Source organism: Syngnathoides biaculeatus, chromosome 5, assembly GCF_019802595.1.
Source record: "Syngnathoides biaculeatus isolate LvHL_M chromosome 5, ASM1980259v1, whole genome shotgun sequence".
NCBI classification, from domain to species: Eukaryota; Metazoa; Chordata; class Actinopteri; order Syngnathiformes; family Syngnathidae; genus Syngnathoides; species Syngnathoides biaculeatus.
Genome location: NC_084644.1, coordinates 23918814 through 23944915, shown reverse-complemented (window position 1 = coordinate 23944915; position 26102 = coordinate 23918814). Strand labels below are relative to the sequence as shown.

The following is a 26102-nucleotide window of genomic DNA, read 5'->3' as shown; positions in this document are numbered from 1 at the left end:
AAAAGGACTACAAAAAATACCCGAGCAAGTATGGCGGGATGAGAAAGAACCGCCTGGTCACTCTTAGTGACTACTGTGTCAAGTGTGACATCTTGTGGTGCCCTTCAGAATAATCAACTGCTCCAGTATTGCATTAAAAACAAACGAAAATTCCAAAAGTCAATTTCCATCGATATTCTTGCTATGTGCTGTCTTAGGGAAATATGGATGCTGATACACGTTTTTTTTTTTTTTTTTTTTTTTTTTTTAGGATTAAATCAAACCGGTGCAAGTTCAAATTTTAAATATTTTAGTCTGGATGTGCTATATCAGCATTTGGCATTTGCTTTAAGATTTGTTTAAGCTTCAGACTTCCTCAAAACATACCAACATACCGTTTGAAGCCTCCCCAGTTAAAACCCTGTAGAAGCGCATAAGTAATAATAGTAAGTCAATGGTAAAATTCTACACACCCCTAACAAGAAAACCATACGCCGACAAGCATGATGTCACAAGAGACATAACCAAATTTCACATGACCGCAGTTCAGAGAACATCAAACAATTAACTGTGGGCAAATATTTTCTTGTTCTTTGGCTTTTTGTCTGTCAACTCGAGTCAGATATCACTCGCATTGCACTACAAACAAATTCTAACTCGAAAAAGTCAAATTTACAGATTTATTAGAGAAAGTTGATTCATGAGTAAATTGAGACAAGATTCAACACTCAGGTTTTGAGACACATTTGTTTAATATTTTTTTTCTAATGAAAAATGAGTGCCTTGTTTCAATAAAGATCGGTAAACACTGGAGTATAAAAAAATGTTTGATGTAACGACAGCCATGTTATTTAGTGGTACAATTCAAAACAATGATGTCATCAGTAATCCGGATTTAAAAAAAAAATAAAAATATTGTGCAAAAAATTCAATTCAATTCAATCCGCATGCTAGACTACAGTACTTGGATATGATGATATACTTCTTTATCTTTGGAATCAAATTAAACAGCAGGACTCTTAAAAAACTGGAAAGGCCATAAACAACAAACACTGTCAAGTCGACATACATTTCTGCATCAGTTTCGTAAAATAACACACAGGAGGAGATATTTACCCTTCAAAGAAGACATTGAGAAAAACATATTGCATCAATGTACCTTGGCATTGTCTATAATTGGGAAGACTGTCAGAACCGCCTCGGTATGCAGAAGAGATTTCACACAGGATGTGATGTCATTGCCAAAGCTGTTTTTTTTTTTTTTGTAGGCCCAAACATGAACCGAAAAACATATTTATAAGGATTACCAGCAGATGGAGACAGAGAAGGTATGGATAATTAGAATCTGATGTAGTGTGTACTCTGTACTGTGGGGCTATTGATACCAATGGACATCGCATCAATTCAAATGCAAAACCTGGATTTAAAGATAACAATGAAAACCCACAAGTGATTCTAACCACAAAACTACTGACAACTATTATTGCATTAAAAGGGGGCGAATTAATTTATGTTGCACTGGAATGTTTAATGGACACAGCTCTGACTATATTGCACGTCCCTCGTAGTGTGAGTAATGATTTTTTTTCTGAGCAAGAAATTAATCGAGCATTATGGCATTGCTAAAGTATGCCTCCTCACCTCAGAATCAGAATCAGCTTTAATGGCCAAGTAAAAGTATGTAACATAGCATTAGGTGCTGTAAAATAGTGCTGCTGTACCTAATTGAGTGCCCAGTGAGCACAAGGTTTTATCCACTTAACAGATATCTGGCATATTCCATCTTATTGGAAAAAAGAAGTTCTTCAGACAAGTGAACGGATGAAGGACAATTCACCGCACTGCCGGGTAATATGTTTTATTTATATATCCCTTCTTTGAGAGTGTGAGAGGCTCCAGCTTCCACTTCAACTTTCACAGGAGCAAGAACAACAGATTTGCATAACTTCCAATCCTATCTTTTGTCTTTTCCTCCCCGGTTTTCTGGTCTCCGCCAACTTCCTGACTGATCCCTGACTCTTGCTTACAGTTTCATGAATATTATGTGTGTGTGTCTGCTTCTTGTTGAGTTTTTTCCGCGATGAGGTCAACTTCTCCAAAGACTTGGTCACTGAAGTACTTGTCGTTTCATTGTAAAGATATTTATCTTCCGGCGCCCCCTATGGAAAGAGATCAGAAATCCTTCTGTGGATGTAGTTTATTTATTTATCTATTTATTTACTTATTTATTTTAAACAACACATTGACACAACGGAAGCAGGTGGATTGAGCACTTTTAGGAAAACCATCATAATTCTGTGTGCATGTCAGTTAATAAATACATGATCAACATTTCAAAAGCACTAAGTACACAATATTCAGAAACAATGTCACATTACACACCGCCATCCAACTGAATCACCACTGTCCGCCATTTTTTCTGTCTGAAAACTCATCATCATCATCATCATCATCATCATCATCATCATACTCCTTTGCATCCTCTAAGTCATCTTCCTTTTTTTGTCCTTGTGTCCAAAAATGGTGACTTGGTAACTCTGGCCACTTAATCCTAAAGAAAAGAAACAAGACGACAGCACAATCAACTACAAGTTGATCACAATTTTCAATAACCTGTTATCAATTTAAATTGTAAAAATAAAAAAAGACGACAGCACAATCAACTACAAGTTGATCACAATTTTCAATAATATCAATTTAAATTGAGAATTTTCTCTATTTAGACCTCACTCATGCACAGAATGTGTGTGTGTGGGGTGGGGGGGGTCTGACCTCTCATCAGGCTTTTTGATGAGTAAAGCTCTGAGAAGATTTTTGAAACCTTGACTGGGATGAATGGTTGGAGACGCTGTATGAACAGTAATGGGGTCAGGTGTTGTTAATGTATTGCTTTTTTTAAAAAAAATAATGACTCAAGTTTGTCAACATGTACGATTGTATTTCCATGGAATAATTTATGCATACTTGTCTGCATGGGAGATACAGGCTCCTCGTGTAAAATTCTTCCAGTGAGCTCGTTGTGGTTAGCAGAGAAAAATGGTGTTTTACCTACAAAGATTTTTGTATTATTCTTGGATGACTGTTTTTCACAGTCTGCATGTTTTTTGTTTTCTTTTTGCCAACGCAGTGGCTGGATAAATACTGATTATGTGAAACAAAATTAAACTTTTCATGTCTGGGTACCATACCGGTGTACATGTAGTAGAGAATACAACCAAGAGCCCAGAGATCTGACATAAAAGTTGTTTCTGATCCCTGAAGGACTTCTGGAGCCATGTAAGTCAGTGAGCCTGAAAAAATACACCACCCGCTTAATGAACTCTGTACATCAGATAACAGGAAAACAAAGAATAATAAAACAACCCTGACCTTGAAACCTTTTTTTCATATAATCATAGTTATAATTTTCCTCTGCATCTTCACATGAAGAACACAATGAGAAGAAATCTTCAAGCGTTTCTGTCACCATCTTGGAGTGGCAGAAGTTACTCAACTTTAAAATACCAGTACTATCTAGAAGGATCTACTGAAGGAAAGATGATAATCAGAAATATACATAACATATGTGAGTTCACATATCCATGGACAAACCTTAGTGGGTGTCAAGTCAGAGAAAATGATTCCCAACTTGTGGATGTGTTCCAGCCCTTTGACCAAATCCCATCCAAACTTCCTCACGACATCTTCGGGCAAACATGTATCCCGATTCACAACAGACTCCAAGGAACCACCTGGTGCGCAGAGAGAGAGTTGGAGTAACTGGAATGAAGTGTAAGACCAAGAAATAAAAGAATGAAAACTCATCAAATCATTTGGGCCAAAAGTATACATATGCCATGACTATGTCCCTCAAAATAGGTGAAAACTACTGTAACATCATCAGGTGATTTCTAACAGCTCTGTGCTAAAATATATATATCCATCCATTTTCTGAGCTACTTATCCTCACAAGCATTGCAGGAATGCTGGAGCCTATCCCGACTGTCATCGGGTAGGAGGCGGGGTACACCGGTTGAGGGTAAGCGGCTCAGAAAATGGACAGCATATGGTCGTGCTTGTGCAGTGTCACTGTTGATTGAGGAACATTCATTAGCTACTAACCTGTGCAGAGCTCTATCACTACCCACAAGTGCTTTTTGGTCTCATACCACTCATAAAAGCGAACAATATTTGGATGATCCAGATCTTGACTTAACCGGACCTGTGAGAGAAACGATCTTTTGCTCATTTTGGTAAAGAAGAAACAGTACTCCTTATTAGTCACAATTTGAGGATTGTTCCATAAACCTCTTGCGATTAGTAATGCAAAAAAGCAAGAGACATCCTACGTGGTTGGTGATCTCAGGTTTGTTGATTTTGTCACTGCATTTGATGGCTATGTAGTTTAGATTTCCCTTCTGTCTTCCTTTATAGACAATAGATGTAGAGCCTCCTCCCAGCTCATCATACAGGATGAAGTTCTCCATCTGGTCCAAGAAAAAAAAACATACACAGGAGGATATTTCACGTTATAATACTGCCTTGAAAGTGTATAAACAAGTCACACGTATAGCATGTCAGTTACAGTTGCAGCACGGACACCATCTTACTGTATAACCGGCACTACGTACTGTCATCAAACTAATTAAGATGTGTTGTATGTTTAGCACGGTTACAATAATTAATATCATTTTGTATTATTATTTCATCGGACACTGACATTTTGCTAACCTGCCTGACAACTTTCTCGCCACTTTCCCTAACCGGAAGTCATATAAATCGGGTACTCCAAACCAACCGGGGAGGGGGGGCTTTGGGGTATTGTGCATTTGTCAACATTTGAGTTGCAACAAGTCACACAAGTCGAATTTTTGTGTTTCGTTCTGTATGTAATAATATTTGTTGTGTTCTTTAAAACACAGAATGTCACTTATTTTAGTGTTAAACGTTTGATTTGGTATGGTAGCTCACCTATGCATGGTTTATTCCAGCGTTGCTAGGATACAATCGAAACAAAAAGTTTAGGACGTTGGAGGGATTGACAAGTCGTATTTATAAATAAATCGTATTTATAATAATAATACAAATAAAAATAAACATTTAATGGTGAATAAAGGAACAAAAGTTGTGTATTTTCTACATGTTTATAAGCACTTACCAATTTCCTAACTTGTAACATTTCTCACAGTAACGCACCATGCATTCCATCTGGGGAATTCTTTAGTCCAACATAATCAAGCTGGTCTATGGCGTAAACTACAAGTAGTGAATAAAATAGCAGAATGTGGAGTATAGGATACATTCACTCTGTGGACAGCATCTGCAATATTACGTTTCCAATGCCTGTGAGCAAACAACTAATTTGCAAGCTGCAAGGCCAGTAAATTTTATCGACCCAACTATAGTAATACAGTTTCAGACAGCTGCATGCACATTTTGTTACCATCAACTTTTGGCACAGCAAGATACATAGCATTTAACACATAGTCAACTTTGAAACATGACTACAGATAGTACTTGTTTTGATTCTGGGCCAGTGGGACAACATGAGACAAAGATGTTGATTATGAAAAAAATTCCAATCTAAATAAATGGAAATATTTTGTGCAATAAGCAATAAATACTATTACGCAATAAGCGTCCGGAAAGTTAACATGAACATTTTCAAAGTTGGTTGATTTCTGTGACGATGATGACTGTGAACACAATGAATCCTACAATACATCAGTACCCTAGTTTAGAACTGTCCCACTGAGCGTGGTTCCTGTGAGCCCGGAGAAACCTCCTTAAAGTTCAGCCCTGGAAATGTTTCTTGACTACAAAAAAATGTGACTTGGGAGGAAACAACAATGGTGACAGCCAGGTCACCTATACAAACCCCATTGTTTCATCAAGCAGTGTACACTTCATTTCAGTTCTACTGTTCACAGTTTTAGGCACTTCTGCTGTTAAGTTGTGAAGGGAACCAGTAGACCGATCACCTTCTGTTGGAGTTCAAACTCACTGATGTAGTCTCTAAATCAGTGAATGGAATGATTGCTTGGCAGAATGATCACTTTTCAGAAACACAGAGGACCAACTGAGCACTCATAGCGCCACAATTATATCTTATCCAAATTCTTCTTGTTGATATTGCAACACCAGATGACCAATCTTGCCTGCTGCTTGGATTAGCCTGGCTTTAAATACAACAGTATACCTCAATACTGCATGTCTGTATTCAGATAGCTGACATGGAGTAAAAGCAAGCGTGTCAAACTCATTTTTGTTGAAGGCCACATTGTTGTTTCACTTTCCCTCAGAGGGCCATTATTATTATTTCATATACACAACAAATTGAGGGATAACTAGTTTTCATATCAGAAGGATATTAGTTTGTTCAACTATTGATAAAGTTACGGCAAAAACGGGAACCTTACAAGAAAAATGTCATGTCTAAAGATTATTGCTCACAACATATGATATGATATGTTTTCAAATTTTCTACAGATTTTAGCAAGAATCATGAAAGTTGACATACATGATTTCCTTTGGGGGGCCACATCTGGCCCCCGGGCCTTGAGTTTGACAGTTTGTTCCAGGAATAAATAATGTAATCCTATTCCATAACAGTACGGCAGTGATTCTCCTGTACTTAAGTAGATGTTTTTCTCATGACTTTTTACATTTACTCCATGCATTGGAACACACATACATTCTACACATTTCTTTGTCAAAATAGGCTCATTGTTTTTTCCATCATCCTCAGATGACAATATTGAAAAGACACAAATGAAGAGTTAACTCCAAGTCGGTTGCACTTGAGATCTTGATTGAGTATCTACAGTACACCATTTGCACAATTAACATTGTTCCAGATTATTACACTACTAGTCATTTTAAACTGCTTCAGTTTTCTGAAGACTCTGCGCCATTTGCACAATTTCCACTCTGCCAGATGATTGATTATTTCAGTTGAACTGTCGCCATTACCACATTACCAGCAACCTTTCATTTTTCAATTACTCTCCACTCTGTGCTTTTATGTCGCAAAGTATTTGGGGGGGGGGGGTCAAAATGGCTGTCTGTTGTCGTACTAGAGCCGTTCCAACTATTGGAGACAAATCCCTTCTGTGTTTTTGACATATTTGGCAAATAAAGATCATCAGCAATTTAGAGTCTCCAATGAAGGCATGTTTTTGGGAGGAAATCGGAGTGCCTGGAGAAAACCCAAGCAGGCACAGAGAGAACATGTAAACTCAACACAGGCGGGACCAGAATTTGAACCACAATCCTCAGAACTGTGAGGATTGCTGCTGCTCCAAGAATGATTTGAGACAAACGCAGTCTTATGCCAGCCTCAAAATCACCAGCCTCTTGTGTTCCTCTTAAAATCATATACTGTACAGGTTAGGTGTATACATTTTTATTTATAATGAACTAGTTTTACATTAAATTACCCATCCATACATTTTCTTAGCTGGTTATCCTCACAAGGGTCACGGGGAGTGCTGGAGCCGATCCCAGCTGTCAACAGGCAGGAGGCGGGGTACACCCTGAACTGGTGGCCAGCCAATCGCACGGCACATAGAGACAAACAGCCACACACACAATCACCCCTAGGGGCAATTTAGTGTCCAATTAATGTTGCATGTTTTTGGGAGGTGGGAGGAAACTGGAGTGCCCGGAGAAAACCCACGCTGGCACGGGGAGAACATGCAAACTCCACACTGACGGGTCTGGGATTGAACCCGGGACCTCAAAACTGTGAGGCCAACTCATTAAATTATCTTATTTAACATTATTCTTATTTGTCTTTTCACAATGTTATGAAATCTTTGAAACACTTTTTGCTGTAACAATAAAATAAAAAGACGGTGCCAACGTAGCAAAAATCTTGATGAATCAATATAAGATAAATCAATATAACAAATTGTTAAAACGCATATAATGGGTAGCAAAACACATTTCCTTCTCTAAAGGGGTTTAAATGTACCTTTTCCAGCCTTTTTCTGAACACTCAAAGTGGATACTTCAGTAGAAAGACTGATTACTTTTGTCACCTCTGCAGTTTGTCTGCACGTTTGCAAATAAAGATGGCAAGCGGATTTGTTCAAATTTGTGTTACATAAAACATGTGATAAAAGCACGTTTCCTTCCAATCATTAACATTAAACGGAACACGATTAAGTAACACTCTATTGTAAAAATAAAAACGACGAGTCGGAAGTAACAAACTCCTAGTGGTATAGCAATCCGTCATAGTGATCTACCATATTTGAATAAAGACTGCTTTAAAGACAACTTTTGAAACTGTGAGGACTATACCCTGCGGAGTACAATACATGCAATCTTATACAAGAACGAACATAAATTATAATGGATATATTTTATTTTGAAAACATCCAACAGGAACTCGGAGCAAATGAGGCATCATTTCAATTTCTTTGACACAAATCCACTGCTTTGCTTTGTTCCCATTAAACATTTGAATTAACGGCAGCGACGTTCAGTGTGGGAGCAGCCCGGCATGTTATGTACTCAAAGTAATTTTAAATCGACCAACAGGAATTTAGTTGGTCGTGTTGAGCTGCTCATGCATGGTTTTAGTTAGAAAAGGCACTCAAGTTGAAGTGAGTGCGCAAACTTTTGGTATCTCGGCTTGCTGCTTCCTCCATTTAACGCTGCGAAAGTTTGGTTGCCAAAAAAAAAAAAAAAAAAAAAAGACAGAACCGGGATTTTATAGGTCGCCTTGGATCTCTGTCTTCCCAAAAAGGTAAGAACTCGCGCGAGCCCGTGTGTGTAATGTGTCAATGTTTGTCGTATGAAGTTCGTTTATAGTTCGCTGAAAGTTGAGCAGGTGCAAAATGCCACATATGGTGGCTTTCCAGCTACACGACTGTAAACGGCGAGTTAGAGTTCATTCACTTAGGGGGTCATTGTTTTGTGCATTCTGCAGTTTTTCTAAAACTGCCAATATTGTGGCAGTTGCTTGAATAAAAAGTATGTCAGCGAGGTTTTTTTTTTTTTTTTTAATGAAAAGGCTCGAACACAAATGACATCTTTTGAAAAGTGTTGTTTGCCTTTTGCTGAATGGTCATTTCATGTCATGATTTGCCATTTGTGACTAGACACCATATTAAATGGCCTTGACCAATGACTTCTGTTATTATGATGTGGAAAATGTATTTATAATCGTTTTTTTTAGTTTAAGCACCCATTCAAGTTTCAACACAAGTGCAAAAGACGGATTCAGATATAAAAGTAATTAAGAAGAACTTGAGAAATGTTCTAAATTATATCTAGGTTTTTACTTTTATGGGGTTTTATGAAATGAATGATCTGAGCAGCTCAACTGTATTAAAATGTTAGTATCTTAGAGTGTCTTGGACTGCCCAGAATCTTAATGAAGGTCCCAGTATGTTTGCTGTCAGTATCACATGATCCATGGAACATCTGCTTACTGTCATCTTAGTTTTGGATGACAATAAAAGTACCAGCTGGCAACAATGCTGCTGCTCATATTTTCGGTCAAGCCACTGCATATTCAATGCAAATTATGTTGACCATTTTTGTGAGTATGCATTCATATTATTTTTACCACATGTGATCACAAAGAAGAACATGTGGATAATTGTGTTCCAACACAAAAACAAGCCAAACACACGAAGAAGGGTGAGACTGAGCACGTAATAGTTTGTCTTTAGAATATTACAATAGGAAAATAATTAGAACTGGTTTGATCTTGGGAAATTTATACCGTGATGGTGTTTTACACTGGAATTGGAACATTACATTATAATGTCTAGATAATCCACAATGGGGAAAAGACAAAGTTGTAGTATAACACGTGAGTCTGCTTGTTGTAATCACGATTGGCCTTAAAACATGGACTTAAGTCTCCCTTTGAATGAAGCAACTTCAGCTGTTTTGAAAGCTCCCTTTGACTGATCTTTCATCTTTCCAGTATATATGCCCTCTCCCATCATTTTTTTTCGTCAACTTCCTGTTGATGGGGTGTACAGTATCTGAATACTGCTGTCCATTGTCTCACAACATGGGTATCAAATCTCCTTTCACCTATTACTAATGGTTGTAGCTTATGTAGCTACTCGTAAATATTTTCACGGATATCACAAAGTTCAATGTACATCAGTCATGTGGTCTTGGGGCATGAATTTTCCCTTTTGCAAATTTGATCAAGTAGGAACATAAAATCCCACATTTGAGAAATATATATATATATATATATATTATATATATATATATATATATACATAGAGAGAGAGAAAGAGAGAGTTAAAAATCTTTTTTTTTTAATCGTCTGAGGCTATATGAGACACAGGCCCTGTTTACACAAGATTGGTTTAAAAGTTACATTAAGTCATTTTAGGCATTAGATTTAAACAAGCATTTTGTGAGCATAAAATTTCCAAGTTAAAAAAAAAAAAATCTCAACACTTTTTTCAATTCATGTAAACACTGAAGCCATTATGATCTACATACATGGTGTCCTCATTCAGTCATCAAACAGTAAGAACTGGGACTAACATTCCAGTTCGTCCGTAATGTTTCACATTTTTCAAAATTTTGGTTCCCAGTTTTCATGATTATAGTTAGCTGACCCCGAAGAAGAAAATGGCAAAAATGAACAAAGAACGGAGACTTAAGACATACTTGTACCCAACAGGGGCGGTCAACAAAAGTGGTTCCTAACATTGTTAAAATAAATGACCACTCACATCAGTGCAACACTTGAATTAAAATTGTACTATAAAAAGTAGACGTTCGCGGTATGTAGGAGTCTGATGTCCTCCCTGCCTCTCTGAGCCTCAGCCTATACAGTGTAAAACTTCAGTGAAGTCAATTGGGTGAGTGTGAAACAATAAAATATGTGTATGCTGACATGGACACCGTTAAACTGTGCGTTACACTGATGGTTTTTTAACATTTATTCTATTGTTCAACGTAAGAGCTGATGACAGACAGAAAATATATATATTTTTTTATCATAATGGAAAGAAAGTTGAAACAGTCACATCACAGTTGTCTCACAGTATCACAAATACAAACCTTGTTCTCTTGAGTGGGTTGCTAAAGAAATCGTATTACAGATCATTTGATTCCTTACTTTTTTTTTTTCCATGCTGTCCCATTTTGCTTTCATTTTCACTGTGTGGTGTGAAATTTACTTTTTCCATACCAAAATTCTGTGTTGCCTTGAGTACCCTTCAAAATAAGGCTACAATCTGAAGGCATGAAAACAAGTCAAAACTTGCACATATAAACCCTTTGATGTGATAAAAACATGCAAATAGCTATTGTAACGATGCTGCATCTAACTTTTCGCTAAAACATTTTTTAATATTAAGTCAATCGCGTTAGTTGCACACATTGCCTTTTACACTGGTTATAAAGAACCCTGAGTCAAATATTCATTTTAGTCGATGCAGCAGCCTACTCAGAAAATGGATGTTCATGATTTGGACACCGCTTATTTAAACCAAAGTTTTTTTGACACAGCCCCTGAAAAGAATCTGACTCTAGAAAGGATTGGAACCAGAATCCAAATTAGGAAATGAAACCAGAATTGCTCAAATTCAAACAGTGCCCAAACCTTGTCATAAATAAATGGCTGATCACAGGGCTGTTATGTGTGTTGCTCAAAATAATCGGCTTCATAAAGTTTCAGCTAGTTTTTACGCTTCTTGTGAGCAGCAGACGCCTTTAAAATACTACACTTTATGCCCATTGGATGGGTGATATCGGTATCGGACAATAATGACCATTTTGTACTGATCATCATCATTTGCCAGTCAATGATCTGCTCTGCAAAAAACACTTCGTCGCCACCTTATCCAGTATACTTGAATACAAAAGTGAGTTTATTTTTAGCCTTCTCTTTTGCCATAGAACTGTAAATGTCTGACGACCAATAAAATTATAAAATAAAAACATTCATATGGTAGGGACAAGACGGCTCAGAGAGAAGACATAAAACCCAGATCAAACTACGAGACAAAAATTTTGTATTCAGATACCACCGCATCCCGTTTTTTACAATCATTGGGCTTTATCTTGTCAACTCAAATGCGACCAGATACACTTGTTACTGTAGGGATGACAAAATGAGTGGATCGCGATAAGAAAGAATAGAATATATAGAAATAGAAATAATATAATGAGAAAATGGCGTAGAACGTGTGTTGGCGGTCACTGGTGCTCAGGAGTGGAGATGATGTTCGTGTTAGGCTTGCTTGATATATGTTCACATGCTTTTAATACAACACTGTTTGCAACTATGGAACAAAATGTGACGTAGCCTAGCAAGATAGTGCTAGAGTTGTGTATAAACATGCTGCCGTTCTGTTGAATACATGATCTGATCAGCACAGTAATTTCCAACCTTTCTGGAGCCAAGGAAGATACTTAACAATAGAAAAATATCACAGCACACTATCAAACAAAAATGTAGATACATGAATTCCAGGAACATGTCAAACTTACCCTCAGTTATGAAATTAAAAGCATTTTTTGTGGATTCTTTGTATTCACTATAACGCACAGGACAAGAATTTGTGTCTAAGAGGTTTGTTGAAATGATAAATCTCATTTGGGAAAACGAGCATCTTGTAGGTCTGGGACAAGCTAAATTTAGTCTGGGTTCGCTGAAGTTATGAAGACTTTTTTTTTTCTTCTGTAAGTATCAGCAACCAATCCATTTTCAAGAGTATATTTGTTTGATCAGATTGAAATTATATTTGACATTTTGGGACCATAGTTTGTGGTATTTTTTTCAGTTTAGACTTCTAATATAGGCATTAATTAATAAACCTTGTAGGGTGTCAATTACTCATGGTATTCTGGTATTGATCACAGGCCTTGTTACTGTGCCCATGAAAAACGGGGGCTTACGCAATTAGCAATTTAATGAATATTTATAACTGTTTGACTGGAAAGTATAATCAATGCACTTATGGTGGAGGAGTTTGTGTGTCCTATTCATCCTAGGCGCTAAGTTGTCTGGGGTTTCACACTTCTGGCAGGATCACCCACAGTGAAAAGGTCCTTGGTGAGGGACTAGCCAAAGCATGGCTCCATAAACCCCTATGATGAACAAAACCAATGGATTTAGGTTCATCGGGGCTCCCCTCAAGAGGCTGGCCTGGAAGTGGAGCTTAAAGGCGAGCGCCTGAAGGCCGGGTCTGCATCCATGGGGCTCAACTGGGCACAACTCGAAATGTTAATGTGGGTCCCCCTTTCCATGGGCTCACCACCTGTGGAAAGGGCCATAGGAGTCAAGTGTAGTGTGAGCTGGGTGGTGGACAAAGGCAGGGACCTTGGTGATCCCTGGTTACAGAAGCTGGCTGTAGGGATGTGGAACGTTCCCAGCTCTGGCAGGGAAGGAGCTCCTCAATGCAAGGCCCAGAGGGTGGATGAGATTTGCCTGGAGTTCATAAAGGCTCTGGATGTTGTGGGGCTGTCCCAGTTGACACACCTCTACAACATTGCATAGACATCGGCGACAGGGCTTCAGGATTTGCAGAATTTCTCGGCGCAGCCAAGGTGTAGAGGGCGGCAGGTTTTCTGGCCTCAGCATTGCATCTCGGCTTTTTGCTGATGATGTTGTTATGGTGGCTTCATCAACCCTTGATCTCTAACTGTCACTGGAGCATTTCTCAGCAGAGTGTGAAGCAGCTGGAATGAGGATTAGCACTTCCACATCTGAGTCCATGGTCCTCAGTTGGAAAAGGGTCGTGTCCCCTCTCCAAATTGGGGATGAGATACTGCCCCAAGTGGAGGAGTTCAAGTAACTTGGAGTTTTGTTCACGAGTGAGGGAAGAATGGAGCAGAAGATCGACAGACTCATCAGTGCAACGTCTGCAGTAACTTTGTATTGGTCCATTCTGGTGAAGAGGGAGCTTAGTCGAAAGGTGAAGCTCTCAATTTACCAGTCGATTTAGGTTCCTACCCTCACCTATGGGCATGAACTGTGGGTTGTGACCGAAAGAACAAGATCCCGGATACAAGCGGCCGAAATGAGTTTCCTCCGCAGGGTGTCCGGGCTCTCACTTAGAGATAGGGTGAGAAGCTTGGTCATCTGCGAGGTTCTCAGTGTCAAGCCGCTGCTCCTCCTCATTGAGAGGACCTAGATGAGGTGGCTGGGTCATCTGATTTGGATCCCTCCCGAGCGCCTCTCTGGTGAGGTGTTGTGGGCATGTTCCACCGGAAGGAGAGCTCGGGGACAACCCAGGACACACTGGAGTGACAAGGTCTCTTGACTGGCCTGGGAATCGTCTTGGGATTCCCCCTGAAGGGCTGCATGGAGTAGCTAGGGAAAGGGAAATCTGGGCGTCTCTGTTAAAGCTACTGGCCCTGTGACCTGACCTTGGATAAGCGGTAGAAGATGAATGAATAATCAATACATGCATTTCCAATCTTCACTACCCACATCCATTTTCCGGAATAGCAGTTGTGGTTGTTAATGATTGATCACCACTCAGACAGAGGGCATCAGGATATTGATTGTGTTCATTGATTAAAAAAGTGAGTGCTCTTTCTGAATAGATCTGCATTTAAAACTTTGGACAAACACTGCAAACAAAGATGACCTTATGTGGGGATTATACATTTAAAGAAATAACATAGACTTATTATTGCCAGATTCTGCACTATATTTTCAAAGTACCTGGTTAAAGAAGGGATATTATCATTGAGGACAGTAGTTTAGCTTAGTGCTATATTAGCATTAGGATCAAAAGGTGTGTGCATTTTGTATTATCTGTGGAGGAAGAGGATGGTGCTGAGAAAGAGACTTGCCAAAGAGTGGGGAATTGTATAAAATATACTCAAGCCAAGTAAAGTAAAGACTGTAAACAGTCTCTGTATCAATTTGGTTATTTATTCATTTACTTATGGTGTTGGGGGAGGGGGTGTCATATTCCTTGTTGAGAAATGTTTGGAGTAGCAACCAATGTCCACTAAAGTGTCCTGGTTTCTGCTTCAGCTGGTTCTGCCCTTAATAAATAGGAGCATATTTTAATTTTAGTCTGGTCACCATGGCGGTGTTATGAAAATCTGTCGTAATGGGCACATCATAATTTCATTAGATTAGCAGGTTTTTACCGCACTATCCCTGTGGGACTGACCTGTTTTGAGAATAAACAGAGGCTTTGTTTTGACACCAAGCCCCAAATCCTCATCTTAAATGTTGTTTTTTTTTTTTTTTTTTTTTTTTGGGCCGTTTAGACTACCGTAGAGTGGTTCCCTAACATTCATTTAGTATAAATTTGTCAATTCTCACCTTGGTTTTCTCATACAAGTGTCCAGAAAAGGCCCCTCTGAAAGCTAATTGTTTGATTCAGTTTTGTATCTGCTTTGTCCATACTTGGGTAAGCCTGCCCCCTATCCTCGTATTGTTGGCTTCCATGTACATGACCCACTTGTGAGAGAACATGTATATATGTTGACAAGACTGACTTTTGAGTGGATAGGTAGTTGGAGATCTTCGCTCACGATGTGGCTAAGATCGAGGAATTCATATTACCTGATATCTGAACTCTTGATTGCAGCCAGTGACATGTTGAACATAATAGTGTCATGGTTCTACCGGTCCAGCCCTGGCTGTGCAGGTCCCCTGCACACCTACGTTGATCAGCAGGCGCACACCTGCGCCTCATCAGCTATTGGAATCAGACATTGGAATTAATAAAGATCTTCCTTTAACTGCCTTCCTATCTACCAAGTCGTGCATTTGGGTCCACCCTAGCGTTCTGGTTATGACAGAAAGATCTGGCCCCAACATGGACCCAGCTGACTCAGAAACCTTCCGCTGCTCATTGCAGATCCAAGGCAGACGCCTGGCCGAGCAGGAGACTGCTCACAGGTGACTAACCAGAGGCTTCACGGGATCTGTGCCCGACTAGAGCCATGGCTAGCTTCCCAGGCTAGCGTCGCTAACACCGTGCTGACGGCGGCCGCCACGGTTCCTACTTCAGTCCAGGTCGCTCCGACTACCCCACCAGTCGCGGAGTTTTAGCTGTTTGGAGCCTCACTTCTCTCCCGCCTTGAATGCTTTTCCCGTGACTCAAGGAACGTCAAACTCTTTCTCGCCCATTGCGATCTTCACTACGACGTTGATCACGTTACGACAGGGACCGCGTCGCGTGGCCGATTACGCTATCGAGTTTCGCATCAGAGCAGCCGAAAGTCGATGGAATGAGGATGCGCTTTTCGACGCCTTCTTCCAAGGGCTCTCACCGCAAATCCGCAGCCACCTCATTGCCGCGGACCTGCCTATCTCCCTGGATTCACTCATCACCCTAGCGCTCAAGATTGACCAGAGGCTAGCGATCCAGGGACAAGTGGACGCGCTACTCGAAGGAGAGCAGGGTGTGTCAGGCCCGCCGGTTTCCTTGCTGCGGACGCCCATACTCCCGACAGAGCCGATGCAGGCTGAGGGACTCGATGGTCCGGCAGTGGAACGACAGCGACGTCGGCGAGAGGGCCGATGCTTCTACTGCGGACGCCAGGGTCACTTAGTAGCCCACTGTCCGGTCAGGCCCAAGCGCTCCGTCCTCAAGATCACGACTCCGCTGAGTGTGAATTACACCGCGGCGGGATCGAGTCGAGCACTGCTTCGATTCACCTTGAACACGGGGGCCCGTACTTATTCTGCCACAGACTTTATTGACTTGGGATCGGATGTGAACCTGGTGAATCCATGAGTAGTCTGCAACCTATTGGTGAGCTACGGCCACTACCAATTCCCTCTCGTCCCTGGTCACACATTTCCCTAGACTTCGTTACAGGTCTACCCTGCTCCCAGGGACACACAGTGGTACTCTCAGTCATCGGTTTTCTTAGATGGTCCATTTTGTGCCAGCTCCTAAGATTCCGTCTGCCAAGCAGACGGCGCAGCTACTACTAGACAAAGTCATCTGCTATCATGGCCTGCCAGTGGATGTAGTGTCGGACAGAGGACCGCAATTCGTATCTCGATTCTGGAAGGAGTTCTACACCCTCATTGGGGCAAAAGTAAGTCTCACTTCAGGTCATCACCTGGAGTCCAATGGCCAAATAGAAAAAATAAATCAGGACCTGGAGACCGGTCTACGCTGTCTGGCATCGGATGATCACAGCACTTGGAGCCAGCACCTCTGTTGCGTGGATTATGTCCACAACTCTCTGCCCGGATTGAACCTCAGAACTTTGAAGCCAACACTTTACCAGCTGCTCCACCGTGCCATCAATACATTGCGGTCTAATAGACAGCGAACAATTTGTTCTGTCCGTCACAATCTCTCATTGGTATAAATAGATGAAGAAAGATGCATTATTTTTGTAGCAGTTAAGTACATGGATATATAACGTTAATAAAAAAAAAGGTCATTTAAATAGACACATTGCTCCATCTTCTGATCAGATTGGTTGTTTTTTTTTTTTAAACTCATTGATTTTCCCCCCAAAAATCCTGATCGTGTAAGCCCTAATACTACTACATAGAGCTATGTGTACAAGGATACACTGTACACTATACCAATATCGCTATCTGTTAAGGGTCACAAGCAGTTGGATCTTATTTAAGATGAAAGGGCAAGAAGAGTACACGTTGGACTGATTGACAGTCAGTCACAAGGAAGACAATCGGTTATTTCACTGAACTGAACTTAAGCTTCCTGCATGGAAGTCGCAAAGCAAATGTATTTGTATAGCGCATTTCATAAACAAGGTAACTCAATGTGCTTTACTCGATTAAAGGCATTTGAAAACAAAGAGATAAAACATTTAAAACGAAATCAAAAACAATAAAAAACACTATTAAAAAAAAGACAATTAAAACCGCATACAGTGCAAGTAATATAATCAAAAAGTGGATGTATTCTAAAAAGCATGAGGAAAAAAAAAAAAGAGTTTTCAAGCCTGATTGAAAAACATTCACAGTTGGGGCTGACCTCACCTCTGTTCGCATCTTATTCCATTTGTGTGCAGCATAATAGCTAAATGCTGCTCCACCATGTTTGCTTTGGACTCTGCACTATTTGACCTGAGTCAGTTGATCTCAGAGCTCTACTGTTTATATTCTGTAAGCATTTCTTTCATGTATTCAGGACCTAAATCATGATTTATAGACCAGTAGCAGAACTTTAAAATCTATTCTAAAGCTGACTGGAAGCCAGTCCAATGACTTTAGGATTGGAGTTATATGCTCTGACCGCGTTGTTTTGGTCCGAACGCGTGCTGCAGCATTCTGAATGACCTCCAGCTGTTTGAAACTCTTTTTGGGGAGTCCAGTCAGAAGACCATTACAGTAGTCAAGTCTACTTGAGATAAAAGCATGGATAAGCTTTTCCTGGTCTGCTTGACACATACAAGACATCACTCTTGATATGTTTTTCAGATGGTAGAAGGCATTTTTTGTGATTGATTTGATATGATTGTTGAAAGTCAGGTCGGAATCAATCAGAACACCAAGGTTTCGGACTTGGTCTTTGGTTTTTAAAGATAGAGGGTCCAGGTGTTTACTAACAGCAATTCTCTTATCTTTATTGGCAAAAACAATTGTCTCAGTTTTATTGTGATTTAGTTGAAGAAAATTTTGGCTCATCCAGTTATCTGATTTAGACAGTGGCACAATACCCCAATAAACTGTAGTCATCTGGAGACACTGCTAATTATAACTGTGTCATCTGCATAGCTATGGTAGTAAAAATTGCCCAAGTTTTGAGGAATTTGACCCAGGGGTAGCATATAAAGGCTGAACAGGAGAGGTCTGAGAACTGACCCTTGAGGGACCCCATAGGTATTAGCATTTGCTGAGACCGAGCACCTCCAATGGTCACAAAGTAGACACATAAGAGTGTACCACGACAATATCAGTAACTCTTCGACCTTGTACTTACAATTAGATGTTTGCCAAAGTAAAGACATTTTACCATATTTGCATTGCGATCTAAAATGAAGGTTAACAACCACATTCTTTTTCCTTTGTTTTGTCTTCCAGGTTTACAGGGAGTGATCCTTGTACTCTCATGTCTGTAGTTATGGTTGTGTGGTCCGCTGCACTAGTTTTCTCAAGCCAGATTAAAACCAAGTTATCTTGGGTTCCTTGCTGCATGAACTTGTCCATGGCTGGTCCTTCTTTATCCTGGTAGCTACTCAGTGTCAAGCTGGACCCGAAGACTCTTCCTCCCCACACCTGTTCCTATACCTCCGCCCCATCCCCAGAACAGTTGTCTCATCATATAGCTCACCTTCCCAACCCAGGGATCCATTTGGCCAACGAGGAGGAAGAGAAAGAGGAAGTGTGTGTCAGTGAAGCACGGCTCCAGGCTTCGCCTGATGGATTCATGGTCACCTACAGAGATGCTGAGACCATTACCGGTAATACAGTACTGCATATTTGTTTTATTGCACTGTATTGGCTAAGCATACTGCAATCCATGTGGCATTACTAAATCAGCAATTGATAAATTAATGGGTTTTAATAGTCACAATTGTTTCCTTTCTAAAGGTCCATTTAGTTACTTCAGTGTATTGTGAACATCTAAGAAGATTTAAATTGTTTCATATCTTTACCAGTACACAGCCTTTAATTCTGGAGCTTTGAAAGCTGCGAGGCATACATTGTGAGAAAGTGTCCCTCTCTGGGACCATGTCGTAATGCTACATCCTGTTAGTTAAAGACGCTCCAGAGGACCTTAGCCTGCCAAAATGCAGCTTTAGCACTCTTGTTTCGACAGTCTACATTGGCACATGACATTTGTCACATCATGACATGGTAATGGATATTGATTCAAAGCCCTCAGCTGGAAAAACCTAAAAAAAATAAATGGCTCTAAACCTGGCAAACCAGTGCTATGATTGTCGAGGGGTATGCACGCACATACACAAAACCTTAAGAATGAATTCAATCGAGCTTTGGACTCCGAAGGTTTGCTTATGCACACAACCTACAGGAAAAGGACCTCCCAAGCCACCACCCTGGACTATGAGGTCACTTCCTCTCATTATTTAAAATAACAAGGACAGCTAACCCGTTCAGTTAGAGGTCATGAGATTGAAGTCTGTCCCTAATTATTGAAACGGTGCATTCATAGGAAATGCATTGAAATAATAGTGCATCAAAAAGAAATTTAGTGAAGAGCAGACTGTGACTTTGGTTAGGATTCTAGCAGCCTTTAGATATCTTGCAAATATCCACACTAGGTGCTATAACGGGAGGAAATTGCTGGTGGTACTAATATCTTTATTTATTGACGGTTGCTTTTCTGTCACTGATGTTCTCTGATGGATTTTAGAATTGTTGAATGATACATATACTGTATTATGTTAATTACACAGGAGCAGGATTGTGAAAGTCTTACTGTAATCAGCTTGCATATACTGCTGGAAATGATTACATTGCTTTGTGTGAAACCACTACAGCACAGGGTAGTGGTGCCATCTACTGGTATCTTGGTATACTCAATTTACCAGGAAAAATTAATTTCAACTTTGTATTTGGCATCTTTCCTCTCCATCTCTGAGTTTCCGTTTGTGTATTTTGTGCTCCTGTTTTGCCTTAAGTGTTTCTTGTTTGGGTCCTCACAAATGGAAAACTTTTTGTTGAGCGTGCATAATTTCTCACACAAAGAGTTGAATAGGTTTTCAGATTGCCATGGAGTGGGTCACACTCATTTGTGGGCTTATTCCTCAGTGGCAACCTGTCAACTGTGATGCAAAGAGTTGAGTAACTTCGTAGGATAAATACAGTGTGTGTGTGCGTGTGTGTGTTTGTGAGAGAGCTAGAACGAACAACATATCAGAACTTCAGAACTTTGTTCTCAGTTTGCATAATCACAAACAAAATCTTTCTTTGGGGTTCCTGTTCTACCATGTAAAATTCACATTGCTTCAGTTTCTATGAGTGGTGGAACAATAATTCCACTGACACCTATTAGACGATCAAATTAATCATCTGTTTTAATGATCGATTTAGCGTTTAGAGAACATGTTTTACTTAGAATTGACAGTTTTCATTCAATTTTAGCAAATTGAATGCATGAAGGAAAATGGTTATCTTTTTGTTAAAACAAGAAGACATTTGCAAACATCTGCTTTTACTTTGGAAGACAGTCAATAAAAATAAATATTTTGGTGACGGACCACTTACTGAATTATAATCATCATAAAACATTTTAAAAATGATTGTTGGGTACTTGAACCAGACTATGGAATAGGTGTTTTAAAATTTGGTGAAATTAGTACACCATTTTTGGAGCAGTTGTACTTCCTCCTGTTGTGGTGTATTGGAGAGAGAGAGCGTGTGTAGCTTGTGGAAGGACAAGGAAGAGTCTAGCTTTGGGGTGGGAGAGAGAGAGAGAGAGAGAGAGAGAGAGAGAGTGTGATAGAGATAGAGAGAGAGAATAGAGAGAGCGTTAGTGTGGGGCGGTCCATGTAGATCTCGTCATTGGCATGTGAGGCATGGTGAACCCGTTTGGCTCTGCTCTCGTCGTCTCTTCACTCCTCCCTCTCCGTGGGTCTTCTAACCAGTTGCTGTTCTCTAAGTTTCTTTGCATCCAATGCCTTGAACTTCCTGTCTCACACTCCCAATGTTCTCTCTCTCTCTTCTCTCGCCGTGGAGTCTTTTTTGTCCTTGTCCTGTCCTGGACTTGTGGAAAATGTGATAGGTCGAGGGCTCAAGGTTTTTGTTCATGCTCCAGGCAACATGAGTGAGTACATAGCTGTCTTTGTGCTGTTGGAATTGCTCAGTGGTGAGCTACTTGTCTGACATCCGGGCAGTTACTGTCATTCACTGTACTGTTGTCCCTCCATTTTTGTCTTTGTCTCCTCCTGTCATCTGTTTTCTCTGAGAGTTTTTTTTTTTTAAAGACCTACAAGCCTCTGTATAAAGGGAATACAATATAATGAGATGGTAGTGAGGGTCTTAGTTAGATATTGGAAGTTGTTTGTATATTTAAAGGTTTTCATGGTTAAACTGTAATGAATTTCATGAACATGGGGGAAGTTGTCTGTTTTCTGCAATGAGAACCGTTGTGTTGGACAGGAGCTGTGCTGTTCAAGGCATTTAAATTTGGCCCGACTGGGGTATAAAATGTATTACTCAGACATGCCATCCAGTGAGGTTGAATCCAACCCTTTTTTTCCCCCCTCTTTCTTCTGATCCAAGTCTCAGTTCACAGTCATACTGCAACAGAACTCACTGTATCAAATACTGTAATTTGTCTTTTTAAATGAAAGTCAGCGAGTTTGGAACGCTGCATTTTTTTCAAATATTTTGCAAAAAGCTTTTGTAGTATACTTAAATCCAGAATGAGTGGGATGATTATCAGACAGACCTAATGAGTTTTGCGTGTATAACAGTGGCTCTTTACTCAAACACTTTGCAGTGTTTATTTCTCTGAGTGACAGTGGGCTATTCTTACATTTGAACTTGAACTTTTCTTTTCTTGGTGGAGCTGCAAACTGCTGCTAATGTGGTCTGACCCTATACAGTCGGCTTTCTCTTTGTATACACAGACTTTTACACAAAAGACTATCCAACTTGACCTCTTTTAGAGGTTATGAATCATTGTTAATGTTTGAAACCTATCTTTACACAAAACCAAGTGTGGAAAGACACTTGTTAGTTTTCATCAAATGTGTGAAATGTGAAAACTGCTTCTGTTACAGAAACAGAAATGTTTGGTTTTACCTACCATTGCATTATTGCAAAGGCCACACAATACATCTTAAAGAGGCTTTTATGTAAAAAAAACAAAAAAAACATAGCAAATAAAATGGCTATAGAATTTCCGTTTTTGAATTCACAGCTGTGGGGAAAACTTTACATTATTACATATACTTAGAACCTTAATTTGTGTTGTAAGAAATGGACTACTGTCCTGAGAAGTGTCTAAAGCAGTATGCTGGTTATCTTATTTAACTACCTGGGTAGTTGTGGCAAGTGTTTTGGAATGTGGATAATGACTGAAAGGGTTCAAGATCTGGTATTTCAGATTGGTATATACAGTCCCTCACAGTTAGCTAGATAAAGACTAACACCTCCAACAGTTCTCCAAGACATGCTGTAAAGCAGAAATGCAGTGCCAGATCCAAATCCAGGTCTAGATTCAGGTCTTTTTGATGGTCAAGGGTGATGCAGTAGCAGTTTTTGCACCATTGCAAACTATGCCCACAATAAAATTAAGTACAGTGCTGTATAATACAATGAATACCAGATGAATATAAAACATGCATTATTATTATTCCTCACAGTAGGTTTATGTTGATACAATTCTTGTTTGTTCTTAAATTTTGTAAGTGTAGTTATTATGACTATGGGGTGTCTATTGAATTTGCCATCAAACCACATTTTTTATCAATCATTTAAGATGCATCAGAATTAGAGGTGAATAACTCTGTAATTAAATCTTCTTGGTTGTGTTTGCCGAAGAATTCAACTCCTGTGTGCATGTTTGCTTGTTTCCTGAACAGAGTTAGGCATTTGATCTGACTTAGCAAATTGTGTGAGAGAGCCGTTTTATCCAGAGAGTACCACATACAGAGACAGAGTTGTAGAAATCCTAACAGCAAGGACAGTCCAAAATAAGGGGAGAACAAAACCTCTTTATTATAATCTATACTCTCCACAATATGTATCATTGCAATTTTTTGTCTGAGTTACATCCCTATCAGAAATAACTATCCACCAAATGTCCCATGTAGTGCTAATTTTGAACATAAATCAGATCTTAAGTGTGCCCATTTTTCCACTGCAGTGCACAAATGGTTCAAAAGCTATAAATAGAACTAAGACTCTTCAGAGTGTAGACAGTTGTTTGCTTTTTTTTAAAGCTCTTTTGATACTAATTATTTGCTAAGGTTTAATACGTATTAAAATGAAAGTTTCATGAGTGTTATTACAGTTTTATAAATAAGCAAATGATCGACATGCGACCAATCCGGCATGTACTCCACCTCCCACCCAAAACTACCTGGGATAGGCTCCAGCACCCCTAACACCCTTGTCAGGATAAACAGTACAAAAAATGAAAGAAGAAATAAATAAATGAAGGAAGGTCGCTATGTCTCTTTGTATAAGAATTTATTTTTTGTTTTAAATCATAAGTAAATGTCTGAAAATGCTGTTTTTAGATCTTTCTGCAGCCATTCACCCATTTTACCACTAGATGGTGGGCTATGCTTTCATTTGTAAAATTACATCAATTGCAATTTTGTAATCAACAGTGCCCAATGCCTGAGAACATACAAATATCCAATTTATTTTTTCACCTAAGCAAAAAAAAAAATAAAAATAAAAATAGAAACTGCTTACTACTAACTTAATTTTTGTGTGTGTAATTTCAGATGTGTGTAACAATACTGACTTGCCGGAACTCGAGATTATTAGCCTTTTGGAGGAACAACTCCCTGTCTACAAGCTAAGGGCCGACACTATATTCGGGTACGAACAAGATGACTGGCTACACACGCCTTTGGTGGACCCTAACTCCTCCCTCGACCTGACTGCGGAGCAGATAGAGGAGACCCTCAAGTACTTCTGTAAGTGCATGTGTTTTAGGGAACTACAAAAGAGATGTTCTGTGCCCCATGATTATCATTGTGATCAGTGCAAAATGTTTTAAAGCTAGTACTTGGACTTTACACGATCATCAGGCTTTTTGGGACTGATAAGAACTGATCACCAATCTGAGCACAATATGGAGCAATGCATGTATAAATGACCTGTTTGTTCGCTCTTGTGTATTCCAGTGCTTCGCATGAATAATGTCTCCAATAGTTCATGTAATATGTAGTCTATTTTGACAATGTGACGTTAAATCCTCTCTGATTTAATAGTGTTTTGAGAAGAATATTATCGATAATTCTGGATTTTCAGGGGCGCTGCCATTCACATGACTTACGTGTGCGGATGTGACTTGTAAGATGCGCACCAAAGGCTCGATTATATTATGCCCAGTGCTGATTTCTAAGATTAATCCTCATCTGATGAAGAAATAGCAGTATCGGTTGATCGGGAAGACGGAGGAATAGTTCCATACAGATTTGAACCTGTGGCTGTAAATAATGTTCAATATTCGGATGGTTCTTCAGGCAGAATGACGCTGGAGTCTTACTACTCGGAGGGCTACGCGCGGGACGTAAGTGCGTAAACACTAACCCTAAACCCTGGGAGCTCTGGGCTGGCAGCCATGGATGGTTCTTCGGATGGGAATGACGCCGAGTCTGACGAGTGAGCTGAGCTTCGGCGTCCCGCGATTTTGTATATTTTGTTTTTACAAAACTGCTTCTTGTCAAGTTGAAGCAAATCAATATCCAGACACTGTGCACACAATTGCTGGCTATTTTAATCAAGAGGAGTTCAAATCAGTACTTTATAAATTCCATCAGCATGTAAAGTGTGTGACTAGAGGAGCCAGCACATTGGACAAGGTTTACAGTAACATCCACCTGGGCTCCAGGGCCAGACCTGTACCGCACTTAGACACTTCGGACCATATCACTCTACAATTAATTCCTCTCTATGGATCTCTCCGAAAATTCACCCCATCACTCAGACCATCAGGACATAGCCAGATGGTGCTTGCCAGCAGTGACAGGACTATTTCAACTACACAAATTGGGACATCTTTGAGGATGAATAACCTGGATGTTTTTACAGACACGGTACTGTGTTACATCAAAAACTTTATGGACATGGTCACTGTGGGGGAAAAAACGCATATGGGTCTACCCCAACCAGAACCCCTGGATGGCCAGAGAGGTGAAACAGCTGCTGAAGGACAGAAGCATTGCCTTAATAACTGGTGACAGGGCTTGCTACAGCATAGACTACGCCAATCTGAAGCGAGGCATCAGGAAAGCAAAGGTGGATTTTAAAGAGGAGGACCAATGACAATTTGGACAGCAAAACAGCAAGCAAGCATGGATGGCAGTGGAACACCTTACATACTATGTGGTGAGGTGAGATGATGAGGGGGAGCTTGCAGAGAAACTTAAATGTTTAACTTAACTTTTTCTAAATCATAAATCTATTTTTCACTTTTAATTTTTGACCTTGAGTGTGTTTTCTTTTTTTAAAATCTTTATTATGCGTTTTATATAGCTTTATCTTTGTACTGAATGGTCTGTACCTTATTTTTTCGTTGCATTTTTTTCAA

At 39.8% G+C, this 26102-nt stretch overlaps 2 protein-coding genes across 5 annotated transcripts in view; one reads left to right on the top strand and one right to left on the bottom strand.

The window, feature by feature from the left end:
• Nucleotides 1–771: 771 nt before the first annotated feature.
• On the bottom strand, nt 772–8044 carry LOC133500917 (serine/threonine-protein kinase ULK4-like). Of its 4 annotated transcripts, none has more exons than XM_061820181.1 (10): nt 7934–8044; nt 4308–4445; nt 4081–4180; nt 3571–3710; nt 3349–3502; nt 3168–3269; nt 2944–3027; nt 2752–2827; nt 2362–2530; nt 772–2138 (listed from the first exon to the last, which is right to left on the bottom strand). In XM_061820181.1, exons 2-9 carry the CDS (start codon nt 4443–4445, stop codon nt 2377–2379), a joined length of 948 nt encoding a protein of 315 aa, XP_061676165.1. In that variant the 5' UTR covers nt 7934–8044; the 3' UTR covers nt 772–2138; nt 2362–2376. The 4 variants fall into 4 exon arrangements, with proteins under 4 accessions (XP_061676165.1, XP_061676167.1, XP_061676168.1 ...); XM_061820183.1 differs by lacking the exon at nt 7934–8044 and adding an exon at nt 4690–4760; XM_061820184.1 differs by lacking the exon at nt 7934–8044 and adding an exon at nt 4694–4725.
• Nucleotides 8045–8382: 338 nt separating this feature from the next.
• Nucleotides 8383–26102, top strand: part of LOC133500520 (trafficking kinesin-binding protein 1-like) — a 47292-nt gene continuing 29572 nt past the window's right edge. The window contains exons 1-3 of the mRNA XM_061819287.1: nt 8383–8713; nt 18941–19320; nt 24289–24483. Coding sequence (XP_061675271.1) covers nt 19287–19320; nt 24289–24483 — 229 coding nt within the window. The 5' untranslated portion in view covers nt 8383–8713; nt 18941–19286. The remainder of the gene's footprint in view (nt 8714–18940; nt 19321–24288; nt 24484–26102) is intronic.